We start from the raw sequence: 27,382 nt of genomic DNA, 5'->3' as shown, positions 1-27,382 counted from the left end.
GAGAAAGCGGAGCTCGCGAAAGCCGAAGTGGCATTTTTCGGGTTTTATGGTCAATCCCGCCGTGCGAATAGCATCCAGAACTGCTCTCAGTCGCTGCACGTGCTACTCGAATGTAGTGGAGAAGACCGCCACATCATCAAGGTAGACGAAGCACGACCGCCATTTCAGTCCGGAGAGAACAGTGTCCATCATACGTTGGAATGTGGCTGGCGCAGAACACAGACCAAATGGAAGCACCTTAAGCTCGTATAAACCATCCGGTGTCACAAATGCCGTTTTTTCGCGATCTCGCTCGTCCACTTCTATCTGCCAGTATCCGCTTTTGAGATCCAGAGAAGAGAAGTAAGCATAGCGTAGTTTCTCCAACGTGTCGTCGATGCGGGGGAGTGGATAAATATCCCGCTTCGTGACGAGGTTGAGTTTCCTGTAGCCAACACAAAATCGTAGAGTGTTATCCTTCTTTTTGACTAGGGCCACCGGAGATGCCCACGGACTATTGCATGGCTGTATTATATCGTCCTTGAGCATTTCCTGTACTTGACTTCTTATCGCTTCTCTTTCCTTTGGAGCTACTCGGTACGGGTGTTGGGGAACTGGTCTTGCAGGTTCTTCGACCACAATGCGGTGTTTAGCGACGGGAGTACGACGGACTTTCGATGAAGTCGAAAGCTTTCTGCAAACACTGTGACCAAGTTCAGAATCTCATCTCTTTGTAGTGATGACAGCTTTCGGTCAATGTCGATAGAGGTAAGGACACTGTCTAAGGTGGCAGAAGCTGGTGATGCTGCATCGAGGGTTGACACATCCGTAAATTGTGCATAGTCATGAAGAGACGCTATGGCTGTTCCCTTCGCCACTTGTTGTGCCTCATTGCCAAAATTAGGCAAAAGGACATCCGCAAATCCGTTACGCAGGTGAAGTAGGCCTCCTGCCACGCATATTTGCTTTTCCAGTAGCAGCCCGATATTTCCGTCAGCAAGTCCCTCATAGTCACGAAATATGTCGCTCCTTACAACGACAGTCATACTGCACCGTGCCGGCACCGTCACGTCTTCATCCACAATACGGAGAAAAGAAATATGCGGCTGTTTTGTATCAGAAATGGAAACAGCATTTTCTGTGGAAAAGAACACGCATGATTCTTGCAAGTCGATAATTGCGCCATTCGTTCGCAAAAAGTCCATGCCCAGTATCAGATCACGGGAACAATCAGGGAGAATAATAAAGCTGCTGACGTATGTAAAGCCACTAATTCTGATTCTTGCTGAGCATATTCCTGCGGGGTCGACTAGGTGTCCCCCCGCTCTACGTATTGGAGATCCGGTCCAATGGGTCAAAACCTTTTTCAATTTTCTGACGAGTACACTGCTAATAACTGAATAGTCCGCACCAGTGTCTATCAACGCGGTCACTTCGAAGTCGTCGATGATGACGCGCAACTCGGAAGTAATGGTGTCATCACTGCACTTGTCCGTCGTTTCATCGCTGCCGTCGTCTTGTCGGATTGGCGATGGAGGGCCTTCGGTGTTCTGGGCGTCAGCGGCCTTGCCTCCACAGGTCGCTGGCTCTAGTTTTCCCGTCGCGGACTTTGGGAGCGACGCCTCGGTGAAATGGAAGCGGGACGTGGACTGGGCGACCTATAAGGCATAGGCGCTGCTGATCGAGGTTCATGTTGCTGGGGGTTCCGAACAGTTTGGCGCGTCAATAAAAATACCTCAATCTCATAAGGGCGCTCGCCGTTTCGAGGGAAAGGCGCATTCACAGAGAAGCCACGCAGTCCTTTTCGGCGATACTGGCATTTCCGGTATAGGTGACCAGCCTCTCCACAGTGGTAGCAGAGGGGACGCCGGTCTGCAGTGCGCCTTACATCGCATTTACGTGGGCTTCCTTCTGGCATGGGCTGCACATTTCGAGGAAGTACCTGGGGTATTGTGGCCGTTCGTCAAAATGCGACGTGTCCTAGGTCTTGACGTAAAGCTTGGGCGTACGATATCCACGGCTGACGCTCTGGGTGTGCGTGGGGCCATACCTGAGGCTCTGGCTCACAAATTGCTTGCAGGACTTCTTCGCGTATGACATCAGCAAGTGAGGACACCGTAGGAGGGCTTTGGGCCAGCTGCAGTTTCTGCAGCTCTTCCCTTACGACGGATCTCACCATTTCGCGTAGGATGTCCATGTTGTTGGAGGGGGCTCCTGACGCAACGTCAAATTATGCGACGCATACATCTCTGTTGTACTGCCGCACACGCTGCTGCAGCGTCTTCTCCATTGTCGTCGCCTCTGATCAAAATTCGGCTACAGAGCGTGCGGCTTACTAACCAGGCCGGCAAAGAGTTCCTGTTTTACACCGCGCATTAGGTGCCGCAATTTCTTGTCCTCAGCCATGTTTGGGTCGGCTCGGCGGAAGGGGTGGGTCATGTGTTCAATGTACATGGTCACACTTTCGTTGGTCCGCTGGTTCCTCGCCTGAAGAGTGACTTCTGCCCTCTCTCTGCGGTCCGTGCTCGGATGCGTAGCTAGAAGCTCTTGTCGAAAGTCGGTCCACGATGATAACGACGCTTCGTGGTTTTGAGACCACGTGCGTGCAGATCCCTCCAGCGCGAAGTACACATACCGAAGTTTCTTTGTCGCGTCCCAACCGTTACACCTGGCGACACGCTCGAAGTTTTCGAGCCAGTCCTCGGCATCCTCGAATGTGTCTCCGTGGAAGGATTCTGGCGTCCGGGGTGAGTCAACGACGACGTGAGAAGGGGTTACTTGAGTAGCCATCGCACTGGTACCTCTGCTGGCTGCCGCCGCTGCCCTTTGTGAATCGGCGAGAGGACCAAACTCGGGGGCCTCACCTCGTATGCGGCGACTCATGCGTTTGTGGACAGGCATTAATTCTGTTGGCTCCAAACTTCGGGGATCCGGGCTACCTTCCCTGGCGTGTGTGGGGCTTGGAATCATACCCCGCACCTCCACCAGATATGTAACCAACAGTTACAACAGCCGTTGCTACGAAAACGGATTTATGCTGGGCGAACCTGTGCCCGTCAACAAAAACCGACTGAGTACTCAACAACAACAAAAAGCGTCCCTCGAGCTTCGCTCCTTCGAACGTCGTTCTCCTCTTTGTCGCCTCCTGTAGCGTGCCAATCTTCCGATTCTCGCGCACGAGCCGCCGGCCTGTCAGCACCGGCCGAGCGTTGCCTCGCGCTGCTTTGCTTGACGCTCGCGGTGTGGCGGCGACGCAGTTGGGATATGTCGGTCCTCTTTTTGTTCTCGCAATGCTGGCGGCATTATATATATATATATATATATATATATATATATATATATATATATATATATATATATATATATATATATTGTGTGTGTGTGTGCAGAGGTTCACTGACATAGAGGAAATTATATGGTTGACCCACGATATTGAACTAATTTAGGAAGTTGGCGCAGCTTTAGCAGCCCGCGTCGCCTCTGCCACGGGTCGTCCCGGTTTTGCAATATCTCAGGGGTCGGCCCATGGATTCCTCTCCATGCGCCGTGATACGGACATAAGTCTGCCTGGGTACCTCTCTGGGAACGCATGAGGAGAATGCATTTGGGGAATAGAGGTAAACAGCTTCCCTGTGAAAATTTCAGTCTAGAGAGCAAGGCGCCGATTACTAATGCCACAGAGCAAGTGATTAGAACGAAGAAAGTTTCAGTTGGGTGACGTAAAAGCAAGATAAACCTCATACCAAGTCGAAGGTGATAAGGAAAGGACGAGCTCGTACAGGCCAGTTATCTTGACGTCGGTCATATTAAAAAGGGCAATGCAAGGAATAAAATAAATGATGCACTCGGGGAACTGGAGAAGAGGTTTAGAAACAGCAGACACTTAGGCATAATATGTCTGCCGTAACTCAAAGGATAGAGATTTGACTTGCCCAGAATAGACCTTCATGAATAGCATTTCTAAACATCAAAGAAGCCTACGACAACATAGACAAGGGATTGTTATAGGATATTCTGAAGCACGAAGGCGTAATGATGATTTCGTGGATCTGCTGAGGGTGCTATGTAGAGAGAACCAGGTAAAAGTTCTATGGAAGGGCCTAGAATGTAATGAAGAGGTAAAAATTCACCATCTGTACTCTCTCTCCATCGTTTTTCAAGGTTTACGTTATGAGCATAAAATACGACTGGGAAACAGTGAATAACGATTCAATTTATCCTACATACGCAATGAACAAACGGGGCAACAGGTCCTCGGAGTGATGTATGCGGAAGACACAGTGCTATTAGTGGACAATTCAAGAAATTTACAGACACTTGCAAGTATCTTTGGTAACCTCGGTAAATATTTAGACGAACGAAAGATTTACTCAAGCAACCGCCAAGTTAAACTGAATATAAAGGGGAATCGGAATGCAGATATAAAGAAACCACGATCACTTCAGGGTAGCGTTATGTATGAGCTGGTGCATGGAATCCGGAAAGGAGTAACGGTGCCTACGTTAACGTACTAAATGTCATTCTGTGATTAAAATCGAGTATCTTCTCCGGGTTGGAAGTTAACCAACGAGTGGTAGGCCTGTTGGCTTTAGGAGCCCATTGTAAAATCACAAATGAGGGAGTGCAGGGTGCCATTGGTTTGGCTTCCTTTGAAGTCATAGAAGCGTATACAATAATTAGTTTGCAAGAAAGACTTATGAACATGGACGTACCTGAAATGCGTGGACACAGTACGGAAATATCACCGAAATGGCCAAGGAAGTTCGTAACCACGTACATAGTAATGGAAAGTGTAAATAGAAAACCAAGTGTGATCAGAAAGAAAGTGAGAGAAACTGAGACAGCGAATTCGATACAAAGAATGGAAACAAAATAGACCATGGAGAATTACACGAATGGGAAGCGAGCCCCTTTATGCATTTGCGTCTATCTCGGACCCTGTCGACGTATGGGCCGGCAGTGATGACAGGACGGCCTCATGGGGAACGTCCAAGGAATGTTCATCGCCGTATTGGCACGTAACAAAAATTAGAAGGGAAACATTTCTACGATAACACTAAGGGCAGTGCTTTCCTATATGACGCACTAGGTGCTTGCCTAAAGAGAAAAACATACCAGAGCAAATATTCGCAACAAGATAACGTACGTGTATGCTGCAGCGAAAATCCTGATATCACTCGGCACATTATAATAGAATGCGAAGGGATTCACACGGTGAGATCAGTGGGTAGCGTACAACTCCATACCACGCAAGAGTGATGCACTGTAACTAACGATGTGTGTGCTGTGATATGTGCTCTCTCTCTCTCTTTCTCTCTCTCTCTCTCCTTTCCCCATCTTTTATCCCCCATCCCACTGCCATATGTAGGGAAGCAAACGGGTTAAGCTAAACTGGTTAACCTCCCTGGCTTCCCTTCTCCACTTTTCCTTTCTTCCTTCCTGAAAGGCTAGGGTTCAACGTGGAAGCATCAACTGATGAGAAGTCGAGATGAGCAAGATGCGTTTAGAGCATTGGTGGAAAAAAAAAAGTCACAGCTCTACCTTAAAGGGGATACATCGATTGCGATAGCAAATTATTTGACGTCCATATGAAGCATGGATACTACTTTTATCGGCCATATCAACTTGTACACTTTCGCTTGCCAAATAAAAAAAACGCTGACGTAAGGAAACCCGGCAGCGGCAGCAAGCGAAGTGATATTCGGGCTGTCTATCGCTTCAACGCTACCTGATCGCTGAGAAAACACAGCACGCACAAAGCTACGAGTCGCCGGCGCACCAAGACTCTGCCCCCTACGCAGATCCTTCTCAATGTACGGCTGCGTGACCTTGTGCAGCTGCGACATGCGCACTTGCTGCCGTAGTAGATCCCCTCCCCCCCTTTCCCTCGCCTCCCCCCAGTGCCTCGCAACGCTGGGTGTCTCGTGCGCGATGGAAGACCGTATGCTTACTTTCCGCTCGGCTCCCCTCGCACGCGTTCACTCGCACAATGAGCGTAGAGAGCGCGGCGATGGTGTCATAGCCTTGGACGTTATACAGAACCTCACGGCGACGACGACACCGACCACTTATATAGACACTACAAAAGGATTTATTTGCTATCGCAGTAAAAGCAGGGAACATATAGTTACGACCGGTCTCTTACTCACATAGGTAGCGGCATCTACGTAGATAGAAAAGTTTTAATGCAGCAAGCAAAAACATTTATGAGACGTATACAAAACGGCTAGAACGAAAAATTTTTGAAGCATACCTGAATAAATAAAGCAGGCTAGGTGACAATTGGTCACAGCCCCGTTTCAAACAGAGCGCTAATAAATCAGCTTCATCATAATCATCATCCACGGTGCGGATTTGGCTTCGCAGAGCTCTGATGCATGCTCCAATCATTTGGTTGTTTTTGACACCTCAAAACATGGCGTAGAACAAGCCAATGCCCTGTTACATTTGCACGTTCACCTTTTATTTTTCGCGTCTCTAGGATAAAATATTGTTTGTTTCCGGTGAGTATACCTTGAACATGCATTTTCATTTTATTGTGAAAGCAATACTGCTCGAGTTTTCCGCTCTTGGCCGTCGTGCCGGAGAATCCATCATTGACCTTTAGTGTGTCCTACATGTGACGTCATACCAGCTGTGGAAAAGCGCCCCCCCCCCCAACTCGGCTCGTCGCGATCGTCCCAGCGAATCCTCCACGCGCCGCTGCCGTGGGGGAGGCGCTCGCTCTACGTAACATCATGCCAGCTGTGGAAAAGCGGCCCCCCAACTCGGCTCGTCGCAGTCGTCCCAGCGAATCCTCCACGGTATGTCGGATGATGTGTATAAGGTGAAGCTGCAACGATGTGCTGCAGCTAAGAAGCGGCGGCGTGCGGAAGAAACGGATGAAGAGCGGGAACAACGTTTAGCTAAACGGCGTGCATATTATGCAGCCAGGCGAATTCGTTCAACATCTCTTGATCTGGGTGCATCTGCAAGTATCATGCATGCTCTCAATGCTGACGCGACTTTGGCGACACCTGGTCGTTCGACAGCAAGCCTTATGGATGCTTTAAATGTCGACGAGACTGCATCTAAACGTTCGATGAGCAGTACGGAACTCTACAAACTGTACAGAAGATTGCTTTCGCAATCCGCTAGGCTTAGCCAAGATAAGCCTCTGCAATTTTTTCTACAGCACTTGCTCTACAATACTTTTGAAAGTTTGTTTGTGCATATAACATTGGATATTCCACCCACTTCTTGGTCCGTTCCCCGTAGTTGGTATAAGCCAGGAGGTTGTTGGGCAACAACAACGTCAACTCTGAGTATTGATTCCTTGGCAGACCCCTAGGCAAGGTCTTAGTCAGGAATCGGATGGGTAACAATAAATATAATTCCTTGAAAGTTCTTCAACCTGCACAGGGGAAAGACATATTGGCGCGTCGCCGTACGCAGGGCTACTGCTGCTTGAATGAACAAAACAGCGCACTCACAGCTACTAAGCTTTCCTTGCACGAGGAAAATTGTTAAGTGTGTTGTGCTCCGCCTGCTGAGGCAAGCGTCCAAGGCCTAACGTGCAGAGGACCCGCCTCTTGTATTAACGGTACTTTCCTAGAATCCAGCTATCGGACAATTATAGTGATGTGTGTTGATTTAGATACATTTATATTGTAAGGAACCATTTATTCCAGCCAAGCTCGCGCTACTACCACGAGAATCAAGCTGTGCTGCTGGTGATGATATATACAGATGAAGAAGATGTGTACTGGATGGTGATGTTTGGAGATGGTGAAGTTAAATGGCATGCATGTGTGGCGCTCACACTAATTCCCTCTCGCTGTGGAAGTGGCTGCCTGGTCACGCGGAAGTAATATGAAATGCGTCGAGTATGTGGTTTAAACGAGAGACATGCACCATCTGTGTCCCACGCCAACGGGAATCGGACGGCATAAGGGGGTAGACGCTGTAAATGACAGGTGATGTCTCCTCAATGACCGTGTAAGCTCCAATAAAACACACGAGAAATATTTCGCATAAGCAGGGAACGCGCACAGGAGTCCAAAGAACTTTGTCGCCAGGAGAAAAAGTCACAGCACGGTGGGTCGAGTCGTAACGAAACTCAGGAGCGTCCTGGGAGATACCGGTGTTAACGCGGGCAAGGCGAAGACAGTCCGCGAGGGGAGACAGACACTGTTCCGAGAAAGGAGCTTCTGGGGGTACAGGAGTCGAAAGGAAGGATACATCAAGAACGAAACTTGGTGAACCACCATAGACGAGGAAAAAAAGCTGAAAACCGGTGGTACGTTTAGTAGCCATGTTATAGGCGAATTTCACGAATGGAACTGGATTACGATTGCATCCCAGTTCGTGTGGTCGGGGCAGAGGTACATCGAAATCATGTCGAAGAAGGCACGATGAAAACGCTTCGTCAAGCCGTTGGAATGCAGATGGTAACTGGAAGTCGTCTTGTGAATTGTGTTAGAGGAGCGCAGAACTGCGGTACCGATAGAAGAGAGGAAGGCTCTGCCGCGGTCACTGAGGAGAACACGCGGAGTGCCATGGCGTAAGAAAATGTTGTGTAGAACGAAATCGGCGACATCAGCAGCAGTCCCGAATGGTAGAGAGGCTATTTCCGCGTAGCGTGTAAGATGGTCTACGGTCGTTACTATCCAACGATTGCCATGTGACGTCCGTGGGAAGATGACCGTACAAGTCTATTCCAACCACTACAAAAGGCGAAGCGGGTCAAGGCAGAGGTTGTTGAGGAATGTTGCAGAAGGAGCTATTGTCGGTCGTTTGCGGCTTTGACAATGAACGCAGTATGCAACGTACTTCGCAACGGCTGAAGTTGGCCAGAGCAGGAGCAGCGACTTCGAATTTTGTCATAACTCTTGTGGTGACCTAGATGACCAACCGTCGGATGATCGTGAACAGCTTCTAGCACCTCACGTTGCAGAGAACGTGGTATGATCGGGACCCATGTGGTGTCATCGAGGTGACAGATGTAGCGATGTAAAGCCCCATTGCTCAGCTTGAACTGATTAAGGTGTCGAGGAAGTCGGGCGTTCGGAGGTAACAAACAACCTTTCATGCGTTGGAGAATAGTTCTGTAGTACGGGTCGATACGTTGTTGGGACACAAGGAGAGATGGGCTGTCGGGTCTTGTAGGGTCTTAGCCAATCGAGGGTCGCAATGGGTAAATCGGATGAAGAGGATTCGGGACATACGCTCGTACGGAGAGGCGATAGTGAATCGTCATGATTCGGCAGAGGGTAGCGAGATAGAGCATCAGCGTCCTGATGCTTCTTTCTAGCTCTGTAGATAACATCGAAATCGTACTCCTGTAGGAGAAGCACCAAGCAGCCCAGGCGACCTGATAAATTCTTTAGCGATGAAAGCCTGCCCAGGGCGTTCTGGTCGGTACCGACTGTGAAATCGCGGCCGTGAAGATATGCGCGAAATGTTGGCACAGCCCAAACAACAGCAAGGCACTTCCTATTCGGGGATGGCGTAATTTTCTGCAGTGGTTAGTTTACGAGCAATTAATCGTTCGGAGAAGGTGTTGTGGCGTTGCAGGGGAAGGGCACCGAGACCATGATTGCTAGCGTCAGTGTGAAGTATGGTGGGCGCGCTCGGATCGAAGTGGCACATTACTCGGTCCGACGTCAGGGCATGTTTAAAAGCCAGGAAAGCACGTTCACATGCGTCAGATCAAACGAAGGGCGCATTACTGGCGAGGAGTTGATGGAGCGCAGACACAAGATCAGCAATGTTGCGTATGAAGCGCCGCAAGTCAGAAGCAAGTCCGAGAGAACTGCGCCGGTCTTTTCGAGGCAGCGGACGGCAAAAGTTCGAGGACGGCCGTAGACTTCTCGGCGTCCAGTCGAATACGTTTTTTCTGACTATGTGCCCCACATCTCTGTTGGTCTTGCTGGTGAAAGTGAATTTTTTTGTGTCGAATTTTTTTGTGCCAGCGTTTTCAAGACAGACAAAGCCTGCATCAAGACGTTGAAAATGTTGTGAGAACGTGCTTGAAAACACTAAAATGTCGTGAGATAGCATAGACCAGTTTTCTATTCAAACCACGGAAGACATTATCGATCATACGTCCGAAGGTGAAGGGCGCATTGCAGAATCTAAAAGGCATCACATCGAAATCGTAGAGCGCATCAGGGATAGCAAGACGCCGTTTTTTCTTTGTCGGATCCGGAAATCCGTATTTGCCAGTAGCTTCATTTAATGTCAAGACTAGAAAAACATTCGGCACCATGGAGTGAATATAGTGCATCGTCGATCCGTTGCAGGGGGTAAACATCTTTGGGCCTGATTTTGTTCAGCGCATGGTAATCGACACAAAAACGTACTGAGCTGTCTTTCTTCTGCACTAGAACAACTAGAGAAGATCAGCTACTCGACGAAGGTCGTATGATATCTCGTCTAAGCATGTCTGAGGCGTTTTTCTCGATGACCTTGCGCTCTGTAACAGACATGCGATATGGGCGCCGCTTAACAATGTGGGAGTCATCAGTCTGTATCCGGTGAGTAATGGCTGTAGTCAAACCGAGGACGGGCGAATTGACGTCGAACAAGGAACGGTGTTTGTTAAATAGTGCATGGAGATATTGACTCTGCGCACGCGTTATTAGGTCAGGACTCATGGTTGCGAACAGTGGTGCGGAACCGGCATTACTTGGCTTGCGATCTTTACGCGGGGAACACATCGAAAGTATGACAATTGCAGCGGGATGAGTTTCAGCAGCGCAAGTGGCAGTTGATCCACGAGGCAACAGTTGGGTTCGGGAGTTTGGTTTAAGGCGGCAAGCAATGCGCACCCCTGAGAGGAGCGAATAAGGCCAGTGGTAATCAGAATCCCTCGAGATATGGTATGGCCGTAGAGTAGAATGAGTACGTCACCATCCACACTGTTGCAGGAGATGATATTTAAAATCTCTTCTCTAGATGAACAAAGAACGTAACCTGAAGAGGTGACGAGACGAATGCGTTTTTCATGGTTAGGAAGGGAACTGCCGGTGCCAGTGGCATATGAGACCTTGACGACAAGAGATAGAAGCGGACGCAGAAGAGAGAAAGTCCCACCCTAAGGTGAGTTCGTCGGTACACTAACGAAACACCGCAAAAACAATGTGGTGACGAATTCCGTCTGTGGACACCCGAACAGTACACTGCATGATTGCAGGAATAATAGCGTTGGTCGCTCCAAGAAGAGAAAGGCCAGAGTAAGGCCTGATCACTTTTCAGAGGCGGGAGCAAAAGTCAGCAATAATAATTGAAATGGCAAGCCTGGATCAACGAGAACTTTGACGTATACACCTTGTACGAACCCTGACAACTAATCGAACAGTCTCGGAGGAGGAATTGTAGGGTGTCCAGTGGATGCAGTTTCCCGTCGTAAAACTGCAGCGGGGAGTTTTTCGAGAGGGCAATCGGGACACGAGAAGCGGATCGGAGAGGCGACACCGAACGACGACGTGGAGACGGCAACCTGCGGCGACATTCACGAGAAGTCACAGGCATATCAGTAGGATAGGAAGTGGAAGATGACCGGAGATGAGAGGAGCGGTAAGGCGTGCACTGATATCCCAATGCTGGGTGGACACTTGTATCTCCCACGGGAGCGTAGCCACGTTGCTCATCCTGTTGATGCCTTTGACAAAACAAGGAGATGTGGCCTCAATAGCCACAGTAGTAGCAAACGGGCCTGGCAGGACGCGGAGCGTAGTAACGCTGCACACGCGCTGGCGTTGACAGCGAAGCCACTGGATGGTAGTCGCTGTGTAGGCGAAGGGGCGGTGATGGCTGGAGAGAGCGCCACAACGTCGGCACACGTTGGGACCTGAAGAGTGCAGGGACCGTCAGAGCACGGTAAATGCGATGCGGACGTGATCTCTTAACGAATGATGTCGCGCAAGGCGGTCGGTGGAGAAGAGACAGTACTTTACGCACCGCAGAGAGTACCGCCCGTGAAGCGCTTCAAGAACGATGCCGCGGATATCCGTGCGCAAGTCCATAGTCGAAGGAAGACGGATGTCGGAGGTATCGGTGCATAGCCGAAGGGACTGGAAGTCCTTAAGTCGCTGGCAAGTAGTTATATCTTGGATGGTAGCAGGATGTTGCGTAGCAAAGGAATTGAAGGCGACGGAGTTTACGCCTTTTATAATGTGGCGTATGTAGTCGCTCTGAGACACGGTGGCGTTCAACGCTTGCAAAATGCAAGCACATCCTCAGTGTATGAGGTGTACGATTCGCCAGTCAGTTGGATGCGCTCCCGGAGCTTCTTTCGCGGCCTCAGCGCGAACAGCTGGGGCACAGAAAATCTGCCGCAGCTGTTCCGTGGACGTCGCCCAGGCAGGAAGCTAGGTCACATGGTTCTAAAACCACGTTTTCGCGACGTCGGACAGGTAGAATGGGACGTTCAGTACATTTTGTGAACTTTCCCACATGTTGAAGTCGCTTAAGAGGTCGTCGTTTTGGAGCCAGTGATCTACTAGTACCCTACGTCTTCCGCGCGTAGACCAGGGAAGACTTGGGTGTCACGCGGGCGGCTGTTGATGGTGACGACGGAAGACGAAGCCTGCAGTGCAGTAGCGGCCTCGCACGTGCCGGGATTCGATGAAGAGAGCATGGCCGGCGGTGTTATGCGACAACCCGAGCGCAGCTCCAGTGACAACGTGCAAGAGGCCTCGAGGAATGAAAACCAGCGTCCACCACTTGTAAGGAACCAATTTATTCCATCAAAACTTGTTCTACTTCAACGAGGATCAAAGTGTGCTGCTGGTTATGATATATACAGATGAATAAGATGTATCATGGATGTGGAGATGAGAAAACTGAAAGTCAGGCATCTGTTGCGCTCACAATGCTTATATAACCCAAACATGAAGGCAAAAAGCTGTTTAAATCCGTTTGAATTTGATTCACAGCACTGTTATCGCAACAAACCGCGCAGTCAATTACATGCTTAATGGCTCAAAGGGCCACTTCTCGAACAAAAGCAAGAAAGGGGTTTCGCAAATTAATGAGATTACTTTGTCATATATCACGGTGCTCTGTACTTTCAATATTACTTTTCTTCGGGAAAGCAAGAAAATCATTAAACTGCTAAAAATCCATGACTACAAGTGTGCAACATGACGCTCACACGACTTCAGCTGTTCTCAGATCCATCATCTAAAATTATCAGAGATAGATACTAGGCTTTATGGTGTGATAGTCCTTAGGTGTTTTTCGAATAAAGTGTGTTGTCATAGTCGTAACATGAGTTAAGATTTGCAAAGAACTCATTTCTTCATTGCATGTCTATATTATGTCTGTTTCCCAGGTTTATTATTCAGTTCATTCGCATCCTAACAGTATCGTATTGCACAGGCAATTACGAGAATGCCCATGCGCTCTCCTTAACCATCCTGCAACGTAAGAGACGCTTGTCTACTTCGAAGGTCTCAGAAACCACGCATCTTTGTTGGGCGGCTCCTTTTCGCTAAGAAACCCGAACACCGCTCGACCTCCTGCGGCACATCGCGGGCACGATGCCAACTGGCCCTTGTTTAAGACACGAATGGGTACACTACAGGGCGCAGCCTCCCGCCCATGCGTTTGCCCGCTTCAGCGTTGACAGCTGTATTTCGACGCGGTGGCATGTTGTCGTTACAAATCCCTCAAGGACAGCTGATACTGCGGCGTTTCCACCGTACCAGGAAGCAGCCGGCGAATTTGCATATGTCATGACGGCGACGTCACAATCGCCGAAGTTCGGCGCGTTGAGCGGAGCCCGCCGCTGCGTGGCATACAGCTATTGGCGGCGAGGAGTTACGGAGTCGCCATCTATCGGAAGCGCCTCACTGGCGTAGTATGAGGGGTGCACGCGGCACGCTCCTCATAGGTATTGCTGTCAGCGCTCACTGAAAACACCACGCGGGAGCTCTCCCGGACATTTCTGTAAGTACTTTCGAAACGAGAGAAATCTTCTACTGTCTAAATAATTATCACGGGCAAACTGAAAGCACAGAATCGTTTACAGACGCTATGTCTTTACCGAATGCGTACAGTGAACGCCGCTGCGCCCGGTCGCCGCGATGGAGTCTCCCGAACCGGCTTCTTGCGTGAAAGGTACGCAAACGCTAAACGTGAAATATTTTCTCATAGTGTTTGTATAGCTAAATGTAGCGTAATAGAATGAAGCCTCAATGCAGCCATAGCACAGGTTCCCAGCTACCGACTGCGCGTCTGCATGCTTGTCCGCGCACTATTTTGCTTTCGCCGCATACGCGTTTTCGCACCGTGCCATCAGCTTTAGGCCACAGAATATGAGCATTTGATAGTATACAAGCAACCATTGTTGCGTGGGCACTATCAGAGTTGTTCAAGAATAATTTCATTGTAGGGACTCCGACGCTTACGGGGACTGTGATGTGCCGTCGCGAAGATTCAATCTTTCTTTTTCTTCTAAATTCTTGGATGTTTCAATATTATTTCTCGAGTTGGTCGCACAGTATGTTTATCGGTGTTCTCAACGTGCGATTTCCCGCTGCTTCTTTTTTTGCAATCCAGTGCATTAATTCATAACACAAACATGACCATATGCCATGCTTTTCTTTAAATGTGCTTCTTACCACTCCCTTTTCACTCCATCGAACTTGCCAGTATCTATAGCATTGATAAGTTCTTAGAGCAAACCGTCATGACATTAGTGGGGTAGCGGACTCGGGCGAGCGTCTCAGTGCGCGTTTTCCGAACATCGCAGACCCGGCACCGTAGCAGAAATATTGCTCGCGTCTGTGCTTGCTGCATACCCGAGTTGTAGCCGATGACTGTTTCCCGGTTTTATGTATCGCGAGCCAAGCTTCACGCAGCTTCTTGTCCTGTGGCTACGTATGAATCAGGCTGACACCGGGTTCCGTTGAGTACGTCCGGCACTGCGACACCGAGCAGTAGCCTACCATGTTGCGCGCCTTCAAAGGCAGCCACTACCTATTGTAGTGCTTCAATCGTTGTAAAGGAGACACTCGAAGCGGGAAAATCTCGCCACTAAATGAGGACCGAAGCGTACGAGGGAATTTAAAGTCTCGGTTTCAGCTCGCTTCGGCGCTCCCGAAACAGCCGACGTGGCCGCTATGTCCACGTGATACTTAATAGTACGTCACGCCGACGGTAGCACCAGCTTTTCTAACGGTGGAGCTCGAGGCCAATAGGCGCAGCGCAAGCGCACAAGCGAGCGTCGAACGAGCGCTACGACGCGCAAGCCTGACTGGACAGCTCTTCAATTCAGTGGTGTTCATGTGAGGTTGCTAAGCATTCTATACGGCTCTATCCTTAAGTTTGCGAATACTTTGACATATCTTACAAAGTGGCTACTCGGAACTTTGAGAATTATACCCCACAAGCAAATGCCATTAAACAAAACGCCGACAGCACATGCCTGTTATGTTAAATTTTCAGACTAAGATATTAAAAGCGTACAAGAGGCCGCGTTTCTAAAAGAAAGCTCGTCTCCATGCATAACGTTCGCCGCCAGCGCTTTCCGGTAAGCGATTACACAAGCTGCAGTTGCTGTAAAGCGTGAGAAGCAGTTATAGTGACATTTCTATGCTATCGCGTTTCTCTCTCACAGACGAAGCTTAATCGTCCTATTCTTGCATCGATATATAACTTCCAGCTAAGGGTATAGACGGGGTCGTTTTATGCGCAAGCGTAGCTGACCAGCTCATTAAATCGGAGCTCTAAGTGGCGAAGCAAGCGACGGAGGAAGATATCTTCGTCAGTCGAAAGGGGTCTGCTTCGGAGGAACAGTCTAGGTGGGCCAACGGCTTGTAACTTTCCCTGCGCTATGTCATCAGCGCTCAGTTTGCGTTGAAGGGATGAACAGCACGAAGGTAACGCTCTCTGCTGCTGCAGCTGCAATTGCTCACGCCAGCCTTTTGACGGCGAGCATCTGCGGTCATCGCGTGTGAAGTATTCATGTTTGGCTGTGCACGTTGACACCATGCTAAGTAATTTAGATAGGTAAGCGCACGTTTAGAACGAGGCGTTCTACTCTGGCGGCTGCTGCGTGTGAAACGACCACGCGAGCCCTGTTTCAATACTATCTGCGATGCGGGCCGTGTAGGCGTCAATGCGCACCGAGGGTCGATAGCAGCGTTTGTGCTATAGCAAGAATACGTTTGCGCTTCTGCATCGTTGAGGAAGTGCAAGGGCGCTGTACCTTTTTTTCGTCTGGCGAAGGCGTTAACTTAGCGTACTCTCTTAAGTGCACCCGAACTGTAGTTCTGCATGCTGCCATTCAGCCAATGTAACGCGCGATGCCCCCTTGGCCTAGTGTTTTCAGTGTGAAACAGAACATGTTTTATTTCCACACCGGAAGGTGGCACGCCTTCACGAGGTTCTGCACCAATGCTCACAACAGCGCCAGTCACTGACTGCACCAGGCGCTAGACTGCATGACGTCCACTTTTCGCCGGCATAGCAAAATTGCGCCGTACGTGGTGGTGACCGCGCTTATGCACCCTGCTACGATGGAGTTTAACTTACCCTGTATAATCATTGACACCTCCCCGCGGTAGGGTCGTAGGCCTTTGTCAACACCGGCCACTGAGCATTGATCAGTGAGGCCAGCGCCGCTTACGCCTCAACGCGCGTTCAGAGGTGACAGCACGCATGCGCACTCAGACCTGCTTCTCTACACTCTTAAGCAAACGTACACCCTTTGGGGCGTATATGTGCCACACAGTGATAATCGCCATCTGTCTTGCATGCGTTTCTTTTCTTGAAAACGCTGTGCTCGCTACTTTCCTTTCGAGAATGCTCTATTATGCTGATAACGCACATGCCGTTCGTGACTTCGAAGTACCGGGCTGATAGCGTTAAAGAAAATGGGGACAAGAGAGATGATAATTGTTGTGTGGCAAATATACACTTCTAAGCGTTCAACTGTTCTTACAGTGTAACCCAGTTCGCCTCCACACCGAACACTAAGGTGACTCAGGCCCCTGAATAAAACTAAAGGTAACGACATGCCTCCTCGCCCGGCCTCGCCTTTTCCTGGCCTTCGCGCTGTTCACTCTTTCGCTCGTCGCTGGCCCTCGTAGCATGGTCCTTCGCGCCAGGGCGGCCCATAGAGTTACACAAGGTCGTAATCATCATCATCAGCCTATTTTATGTCCGCTGCAGGACGAAGGCCGCTCCCTGCGATCTCAAACTACCCCAGTCCTGTGCCAACCGATTCCAAATGGCGCCTGCGAATTTCTTAATTTCACCACCCCACCTAGTCTTCTGCCGTTCTCGACTGTGCTTCCCTTCGCTTAGCACCCATACTATAACCTTAATGGTCCACCGCTTATCTAACCTAAGCATTACATGACCTGCCCAGCTCCATTTCTTTCTCTTAATGTCAATTAGAACGTCGGCTATCCCCGTTTGCTCTCGGATCCTTACCGCTCTCTTTCTGTCTCTTAACGTTGCACCACGCATTCACCGTTCCATAGCTCTTCGCTCGGTCCTTGATTTGTTCTCGAGCTTTTTGTGATTCTCCAGGTTTCTACCCGATATGATAGCACCGGTAAAATGCACTGATTGTACACGTTCCTCTTCAATGATAATGGTAACGTTCCAGTCAGGGTCTGACAGAGTTTCATATGCGCTCCAATCAATTTTTTATTCTTCCGTAAAATTTGTTGTAATGTTCAGGGTCGCCTTTGAGTAATGGGCCTAGGTAAACGTACTCCTTCACAGACTCAAGAGGCTGACTGGCGATCGTGAACTCTTGTTCCCTTGCCCGGCTATTCATCATTGTCTTTGTATTCTGCATACTAATCTTAAACCCCACTGTTACATTCTCTCTGTTAAGGTCCTCACCCGCTGTGGTTGCTCAGTGGCTATGGTGTTGGGCTGCTGAGCACGAGGTCGCGGGATCGAATCCCGGCCACGGCGGCCGCATTTCGATGGGGGCGAAATGCGAAAACACCCGTGTGCTTAGATTTAGGTGCATGTTAAAGAACTCCAGGTGGTCAAAATTTCCGGAGTCCCCCACTACGGCGTGCCTCATAATCAGAAAGTGGTTTTGGCACGTAAAACCCCAAATATTATTATTATTGTTAAGGTCCTCAATCTTTTGTTGTAACTTGTCCCCTGTGTTGCTGAAGAGGACTATGTCATTTGCAAATCGAAGGCTGCTAATATATTCGCGGTTCATCCTCACTCCTAGCCCTACCCTGTTTTATAGCTTGAATACGTCTTCCAAGCACACAGTGAATAGCAATGGAGAGATTGTGTCTCCTTATCTGACCCCTGTCTTTAGAGGTATCTTCCTACTTTTGTAATCGGTAATTAAGGTAGCTGTGGAATCTTCGTAGATATTTTTCGAGATATTTACGCAAGCGTCATCTACATGATTACTTATTGTTTGTATTACTGCTAGAATCAAATTCTTTTTTGTAATATACGAAAGCCATATGGAGATGCTGATTGTACTCTGGAGATGTTTCGATTATCTGATTGATGAAATGGTTGTGAGCTATTGTAGAATGTCACTTCCTGAAACGAGCATGTTCCCTTGGTTGACTGAAGTCCAGTGTTGCCCTTATTCTTTTGGAGATTATCTTGGTGAATATTTTATATAATACTGGAAGTAAGCTAATGAGCCTCTCATTTTTCAATTCCTTAACGTATCTTTTTTTTCTGGAGTACTCTAATGTTAACATTCTTCCAGTTCTCTGGGACTTAATGTCGATAGAAATTTGATATAAAAGGCCGCTAGTTTTTCACGCATTATGTATCCTCCATCTTTGATTGAATCGTCTGTTATTCCATCTTCTCCTGGCGCTTTTCCCCGTTTAATGTCTGGCAAGGCCCTTCTTACTTCATCGCTAGCTACAGGAGGTATAGACAGACAGCGCTATGCACCCTCAGTACTACAACAATAACGCGTGGTATCTTTCTAGCACAATATATGACAGAACCCAGCGTACGCACTCCATAGCTTCATACACCTGTTCACCATAGCGCAATCAGGAAAACTAATCTGAACGAGCACCGAGGAAAGCACCCGTGCATGCTTACCTATGTCTGAGCACCAGGTGAGGCCTTAAAACTTGTTCGGTGTGTGCGCCTGGATTTTTACCGCATTTAAGGCTGGTTTATTGTGCGGTGTGCTAGCAAAGATGATGGAACGCTATGAAACTGACAAAAGCAAATTCTTTTAGTGCTTTTTCGGCACACTGATTGAGCACATGTTCTACCGCTTCTGGTTGGCTACATGCTTCAACTTGCAATACTTATAAAGCTATCTTCACGGAGAAACTTTTTTTAGTGTGAAGTTGTAACGAAAATATCAGACCTGCTTGTTTCGCCAATAATGCACACGTGAAGTACACCATGTTTACGTACCTGCGACAGCTTTATTTGACTGTTACGTAGTCCGCGTCTAGTCTACCTGCAAGCAGAAACGCTGTCGTGTGTTGCACAGATCAAGCCGATTCGTGAGTTGTGTTTATTGCGTTGATGAGACTCTTCATTTGGCTTTTTAAAGACGCTTGCCCGAGTGTGCAAGGGCAGCGATAAAGGTTTCGCCGGCACACAAGAAAGGCGACGCGTTTTCGTGTGGGCAGCACTATGTAGCAGCCGATTCAAGAGCTCGGTTGTGTTTGCGATGTTCGAAGTGGGTACGTGTGTTCTTGCGTGTACCCAATTGACTTACGTGTGTCCAGCTTCATAATTTAATCATCTTAGTACCAAGTTGACTGAACGCAAGACGCGTGACATATTCGCCTGAATAACGCGAGCCTTGTGTAGAAAAGTGCGCGATCAACGCGGAGCATCTCAGTTATTCTCGTCGTTTCAGCACGACGCTGGTATCTCTGTATTGCAGTAAAGCTGGTCCTATGCTTTCATGACAAACTGGTATCATTGCCTCTCAAGCGCAAAGGTCCCAGTGGAATTCGCACTACATTCGTAAACAAATCGTCTGCAAGGACAAAATTTACACATAGAAGTGGTTTCCATCAATGAGGACATTTCCCCTTCTCTTTGCGCAGTTCTAAGTCAATATGAGCCAACAAATTCGTGCACCGCTTTATTCTGCCGAAATGGCCAAGGAGAGAAAGCCTACTCACAATAGCCAAAATCTTTTGTACTCAGTAATCAACACATTCTCATCGCAAAATATATTCTCAGCGCCTAAAAAAAGCGAGCACTGACAACGTTTGGCACCCTCTGTGCTACAACAATAACGCGCGTTATGTTTCTAGCACCATATATTACAGAACCCAGCCTACGCTCTCCGTAGCTTCATACAACTGTTGACGATACCGCAATCATGAAAAAAAAAATCTGAACAAGCGCCGAGAATAGCATCGGTAGATAAGCTTACTCATGGCTGATCTCCGTACTCCGTCGTCAAAGAAAACGCTCCGTTCCTAAACGTTTTGCTCCTCCAGTTCTTTCAAAATCAATCTCTAACATAAAACAAAGCAAAACTGAGTTCCTTTACGACACGGTTAGCCACGAAACTCAGCCTAAACATGCGAAATCCATTGTCAATGCATTGGAGTGGAAATTCGACGGCCGACCGTCATGGTGGCGAGTGTTCCGAGATGCAGAAAAGAATAAAAGGTAAAGAAAAGGGCGCAAAATATGCGATGTGATGGCGCTAAACCAACCACCAACCACAAGGGAGATGCAGTCCTCCTCGCTTGCTCGTCGAGCAGCGGCGGGCGCGAAATAAAAGTAAGTGGTACCTTTCGTTTTATTCAAGGGGCTTATCCGATGCGCACGCCCTGCCGCACGCCATGTGCGGCAGTGTGCGTGCAGCGATGCACCCTATCGATGATGATGATCGTCATTATGCGATTTTCGCATGCTCTTTGAAACTGGGCACTGAGAAATAGTCACTAAGCCTGCTTGATTTAATCATGTATGCTATACATATTTTTCGATCTACCATTTTATTATACATCTCGTTCATAGAAGATGGACACTCAATGCATAGCTGGGTGGATGGATGGAGGGATGGATGTTATGAGCGTCCTCTCTGGAACGGGATGGTGGGTTGCGTCACCAAGCTCTTGCTATTATACTGCCTAATGTCCTACCTAGGTTAAACAATAAAAAAAGAAAAAAAAGCACTATGAACTCCCACAACGAAATTTTCTGATCCCCTATTGCAAACTGTGCTTTTGTACGTCTCCATATCTTGTTGTTTTTCTACTTTTCTTCCACCAATCCTCCAATAGCCTCTTACTAATCCCTGTTGCGGACATGTTTATTTTTCACTGCTTTTGCTGAACCCAATTTAGTTGCAAACTCAGGCACCCGACGCCATATCGAGGAGTGCTTGGCAGTTAAGTGGGATGGCACTTGGCGGTGGCACTGCTGAGGACGAAAGTGACATAGAGACTCACATCCTGCTCTGTTTTAGGCGAGGTACACTCGTTTTATTGCAATAGCACCCATGTGGACACGCCAAGCGCATTTCTTTCGTCGGTCTCGCCATGAGGTTGCGTATAAAGTCCAATGGCAATTACACCGTCGCCCCACACCTTGCTCTGTATGTTCGAGTAAAATTGGGCGAGGGGACCCAACGATTGCGGCTCAATCTCGCCCGCGCGAACGGGATGAAAGTAGAGCAAGCGCGCCTTCTGCCGTCGAGTGCGAGGCAACAAACGTAGCGAGCCACCCGGGGAGGGGAGGTGGCGCCATTATACTCCGGCTGCAACTGCGCATGCGGTGGCTGCTTGCGGTCGCGGGCGGTAGTTCAGCCGTATATTTGGGATTAATCTGCTTTGGGGGCAGAGTCTAGGTGCTTCGACGGCTCGTAGCTTTGGACGTACTGTGATCTCGGCGCTCACTTTACGTTGAAGCGATAGACAGCACAAAAGTCACTTCGCTCGCTGCTGCTGCCACGTTTCCTCAAGCTAGTGTTCTGGAAGCGAGTGTCCGCGGCCATCGAGGGTGACGTGTTCATGTGTGATGTGCGTGCTGATACTATGCTTGTTAATTTAGTTAGCAAGCGATTGTTTCCAAATGTATATCACCGATGAAAATACTATCCCTAGTTCGGATGGCTGCGTGCTAATTTGCTATCGCAATCGATGCCTTGTCTTGCCGCCGAAACTGCGACTCATTATATTATGTCATTGTTGCTGACTATTCCTTCGCATTCACGGTATAACGAGATATCATTTATTTCCATTGTCATGCTCACACGACATCTGCAGGTGAGCTAACCGACCATTACTTTCTAGAAGTGGTTAAAAGATATCCACATCCCAGAGCCCTTAAATCCATCTGAAGTCGGCTGTAAAATTTGTCTTCAAAGTGCCGTACTTGTTCACAGTTAGGTCGTTGGGAGTTCGCGTGTAACACAATGAGGAACAAGGATGTGCAAATCTTTATTTTGATTCGACGTGACAGAACTGCATCATGTTGGCTGGTTACTCCATCCGTGAAATTACGAGGTTAGAAGAAATAGGTAATTGTGAGTGAAAAATTCCCATGCGCTAAAGCTTAGCCATGATCGTGTGCGTTTTGCTTCGTTCTTTAGCTATAGACAAGGCAGCCCGATGATACTATTTCTCCAATAATGTATCTCCGTGCTTCCCTGTCTATATTCACACACACGTCTCTTTTGTTATGCAAACACACATTCTGACCTGCTCACGAAGAATGCCATACAAGACATGGTAAATCATCGGCGAATCAGGCGCAACGATTTTCGGTCGACCTTATGGGTGACGAAGGCAATAATAAATGTAATATTATTAGTTTTATTACCAATTATTAGTGATGTTTTTGTCATTTTTGCCCTCGACGTTAACTCACTGTTATTAATCCCTGCTTAGGGAATAAGTGGTGCGCTACACTTCCTGTGGTGGCCAAGACACACTCTTAATCTCTCGTCAGAAACTGTCAGCCAATGTATGTTCGAAGAGAAAGTTCTACCACATTACCTTTGTCAGATCTTCCAAGTAGGTGGCTGATACTTCGTAGGTGCCCATCCGTTTATGATCTTTGAATAGTTTCTTTGTCTCTGTCATCAGGCACTGATGAAAATTAAGCAGTTTGCTCAGGTTTCTTTGAGGCCTCTGCAATGAAGAGTCTTTGCGTTCAACAAGAATGTTCAATGCCTTTCTTTGTCACTCACGTTTTTCATTTCATTCATATAAAATCTTCTAGCCTTGTCCACGGCACTAACGTTGGTTGCCACTACAGCCGCCTGAAACATGATGTACGCTTAAAGCAATTTCTGAAAGAAAAATATTCCAACTTACCTGCAGCATCGACTCTGGTTTGGGCAATTCGTTTCCTTGGAACACGTCAGCATAAGCCTACAATAGCAATTTGAAATTAATATACATGCGTAGAAAGAACGGCTTACTTACCCTGAATAAGGTCATCAGCTCCTCGCAAGATATTTTTTTTCCATCGATCTCCTTCGCCAATAGGTTTTTAGATGCCAGTATGGAAGGTATCAGTTCTTCCAGTTTTGCCAGGAAGTCTTCGCTAATGTCATCAAGGCGGCCTTCGAAAGAATAACCGCTTGCCACCTATATTAACATAAATCTCGATAAGAGTTTTGACTGGTGAGTGCTATTTATAGGGTATGATGGATGATATACAACAGATTACCCAAAGCGGTTAAAAACAAAATACATTTTCAAACATCATATCAAGCATAACTGATATGCATCTGGTGCTTCTTCTATAACTCTCAACACATTTACCTACATTCCAGCAAGAAAACACCGCTAAAAAGAAACACTAAGACTCGATTGATGAATTTTGAGACATTTCACCAATGGGAACGATTCAGAGTCTTGGCAGGAGTACAACTGTTGCGTTCACTTCCAGTCTGTGCAAACTATTTCTTCATTCGTGCGCAAATGAAAAATATCTTGAACTAAGTTTATCCTAATGCGGAACATTTTCCTCCTCTCCCCAAGTCACATGGATCCATGATATATATATATATATATATACTCCTGCCAAGACTGAACTCCACGTCACTCCATATAGTGGCTAGCAGTATGCGTGAAATATACATATATGTATTTCGCGCATAGTGCTAGCCACTATATAGAGACTTGCAGGATGGGGGCAAGCACATTGCATAATGATATGAATGACAAACTGCTTTAAACTTAATCATACTCCAGCCAATAACAAGACAAATTCAGCAGCACACTGAGAAAGCGTGGCCTTTCCGGGCCTGCCCATAAAAATATATACGTCTACGTATATGACAGGATCATAGGTAATGGCATAGACAAAATTATCGCCAGAGAGAGCGTAAACCTTATTTTCAAATCAATGAGATTCGAGTCTGACGTCTTTCTAGGGGGTCTGGGGATCCGCCGCCAGCGCGGTTCCGAGATCTAGTCTCGAAGTGGCTTTCTCACCTCGCTGGACGGCCTAGAGTTGTGCTGTCAGGTTAGCGCTGAGCAGTGCGGTCTTCGAGTGCGAGCAGAGGCTGGTGCTGGAACACTTGCCTCGTGCGCGACATGTTTGTTTAGTCTTGACGCTCCTATAACATGTGAATAAGCGTGGCAACCTCGCCACACGATGTGCATCTGTTTTTAGTGTACATGCCTCGATACTGGCGTGCAGGAGCCTGTGGTTTCTGTAAGAACCGTTTCTTATTGTGTGAAGTGTACTGCTTGCGTCCTGTTTAAACTAGCGTGAGGGAATGGATATTCGCGTCTTTGTAACTGGTAGTGTGTCATGATGTCGTGGAACCTGGTCATACGATCCTCCCACGCCCAGACGTTTGCAGGACCCCGCGGGGGCTCTTGCTCCGATGATGTTCGGTGAGTGAGGCGTCGAGCAACGCGGTCAGCCGCTTCGTTGGGGGTGCTCAATCCAGTGTGTGCTGGGATCCATGGCAAACGCCTTCGGTTATCGAAGTGGGTCTCTTGCTGGTTTATGGGATGTCGCTGGAGTATGCGATACGCCTGTTGCGAGATGCACCCATTTGCAAAATTGCGAATTGCCGTTTGCGAATCGCAGATCACGTATGTAGCTTTGGTTAGTGTCAGGGCCAGTACTATGACCGCTTCTTATGTCGATTCGGCATGTGACGTGTTCACGGTGACGCTCGTGAGGTGGTTGCCTCGGTGGCTAGTAACTGCCGCCACGAAACGCTTCCTGTCTTGATAATGGGCTGCGTCTGTGAAGCCCGCCACCTTGTAGTCGGAGTAATTTTGGTTCATGTGTTGTGCCCTGGTTTTACGTCTCCCCGCGCGGTGTTGGGGGTACATCTTGCAAGGCAACAGAGGTACGTATAGTTGGTGAATTTTACTTTGATGCCGTGCTGCCTGTGGTATGTGATGCCGAGCTTTTCGAGCACGTGTCTGCCCGGGTTGGTCTTGGATAGGCGCTCGAGTTGGGACCCCTGTTGTGCCTCCACGAGTTCCTCGAGCATATTGTGTAAGCCTAGTTCTAAGAGCTTCGTGGTGCTGACTCCGCGCGAAAGTCCCTACACACATTTGTACGCCTTGCGTATGAGCGCGTTGAGCTTGTTTCTTTGCGCAACCGTCCAATTGTGAAACGCTGCCGTATACTTTATTCGAGAAATGACGAAGGTTTGCATGAATCGTATGACACTGCCTTCGCGCATGCCTGCGTGTTTGTTGGTGAGGCGTCCAATGAGCTGCATCGTGCTGGTGACGTTTCCTTGTTCGTCGCGTCTTGTAGAAATATGGTGCATCCTGGTTGAATGTTCCGTTGACTTAGTAAATAAGGTAACACCTCTGTAATAATAATAATAATAATATTTGGGGTTTTACGTGCCAAAACCACTTTCTGATTATGAGGCACGCCGTAGTGGAGGACTCCGGAAATTTTGACCACCTGGGCTTCTTTAACGTGCGCCTAAATCTAAGCACACGGGTGTTTTCGCATTTCTCCCCCATCGAAATGCGGCCGCCGTGGCCGGGATTCGATCCCGCGACCTCGTGCTCAGCAGTAACGCCTCTGTAGGCCTGCTATGCCAGGGTAATATTCGTGTCCTTTTCTTTGATGTGCTTTGTGTTGTTATTGTACTCGAGTTTAGAGCAGCCTTAATAGGTGGCGTCGAATACGTGGTTGCAATAAGCGCAGTCTTTATTGGTAGATTATTGAAGGAAGAGGAAGAGATTCTTGGTGAGATTATTTTCTAGGCAAGACGGTGTTCTTAAATTTGCCTTGAGTTTAGTTGACGTGTGTGTTCCTGTCTTTCTTGTTGTAGCATGTGCCCTTTCGGCGACGCCCTTCGTCATCGTCTTTGTCGAAGTCATCGTCATGTTCGCTGAAGTTGTTGATGGAGAGGACGATGCTGATTTTTCTGGCGTTGCTTTGAGCGTTGCTTACGTGCCAGTGTCATGGGTGTTTGCTTTGGTTTGTTTCACAAGTTGACGTGCCCATCGGTTGGTAGCTGGTGCAATGCGTGCTAGTATAAAAGCAGACTTGTCTGTTAGCGAAAGCTGTGCGACAGGGTGCTCAGAAGACTCTACCGAGGCTGATGCACATAATTCCAAGTAGGCGTTTTAATCACGTTGAAATGCAACATATGTAGTGCCTGTGATGCTTCTGCAGTAGTACGGTGTTGTACTTTAGTTCCCAGAAGGGAGCCCCAAAATTCAAAAGTTGCTTTGCGTCCAAATGTGAGCGGTTCATTCAGTGCCAAAGAAAACAAATGGTCTTCCTCGAGAAAAGAACATACGCTGTTGGTGGTTTCCTTCTGACTACTTAGATGCTATCAAGTCGTCATTCTTGCATCCAAATTCATGATAGTAGCATCTGACACGCAAGGTTGAATAATACCCTTGGAATGTTTACATGACACGAAACCCGGGAGTCGGCAACGGAAACGAAACGAAGGGTTGAACGCGTCAGATTCTTCAATGACAAATCCTGCGGCGTGCTGAGAGTGTAGATGGTAACAGCCCTGGGGGGGGGATATTCTGTAAGAGTTTACCTAGTGCGCTGTCCATTTCGGCCGCTACTGATCGGTTAGAGCCGCTCCTCTCGTACTCGCTCATAAAGCGGCATCCAATCAGCAGCGGCCGAAATAGAAAGTCCGATAGGTGGCTCTTACAGGATACCCCTCCATGATAAACCTTAGTGGGTTATTGTTCAGCTGGTGCGCCGAAAATGTCACGCTGGGCTTGCGGTTATATGTGCCGCATGCTACTGGCCAAGGCGAAAGGTAAGTCTACTGTTTTAGAATGGAAAGTCGGGAGAGTTGGTATACATTCATAATGTGAACAGCGCGAACAAGACGACGACGGAGTGAAAGGACACAGGAAGAGATCTGACTCACAACTACGTTTACTGAAACACACATCGGGTATATAAGCGACCCAAGTGATCACACGTTCAATCGAGAAAAGCACAACTGGGCCACGTGTATACAGGACATCTGTTAACGTATCAAGCC

At 48.1% G+C, this 27,382-nt stretch overlaps 1 protein-coding gene across 2 annotated transcripts in view; it reads right to left on the bottom strand.

Annotated features, from left to right (window-relative positions):
• Positions 1-27,382, bottom strand: part of LOC142564724 (atlastin-2-like) — a 96,582-nt gene that overhangs the window by 9,442 nt on the left and 59,758 nt on the right. For both annotated transcript variants that reach the window (XM_075675861.1, XM_075675860.1), the window contains exons 6-9: positions 23,349-23,513; positions 23,238-23,294; positions 23,111-23,182; positions 22,917-23,051 (exon numbers count right to left, since the gene is read on the bottom strand). In XM_075675861.1, coding sequence (XP_075531976.1) covers positions 22,917-23,051; positions 23,111-23,182; positions 23,238-23,294; positions 23,349-23,513 — 429 coding nt within the window. The remainder of the gene's footprint in view (positions 1-22,916; positions 23,052-23,110; positions 23,183-23,237; positions 23,295-23,348; positions 23,514-27,382) is intronic.

The sequence above is a fragment of the Dermacentor variabilis genome, chromosome 11 (assembly GCF_050947875.1).
Source record: "Dermacentor variabilis isolate Ectoservices chromosome 11, ASM5094787v1, whole genome shotgun sequence".
Taxonomy (NCBI): Eukaryota; Metazoa; Arthropoda; class Arachnida; order Ixodida; family Ixodidae; genus Dermacentor; species Dermacentor variabilis.
Note: the sequence above shows the minus strand (reverse complement) of the source record. Positions and strands in the feature narration are given on the sequence as shown.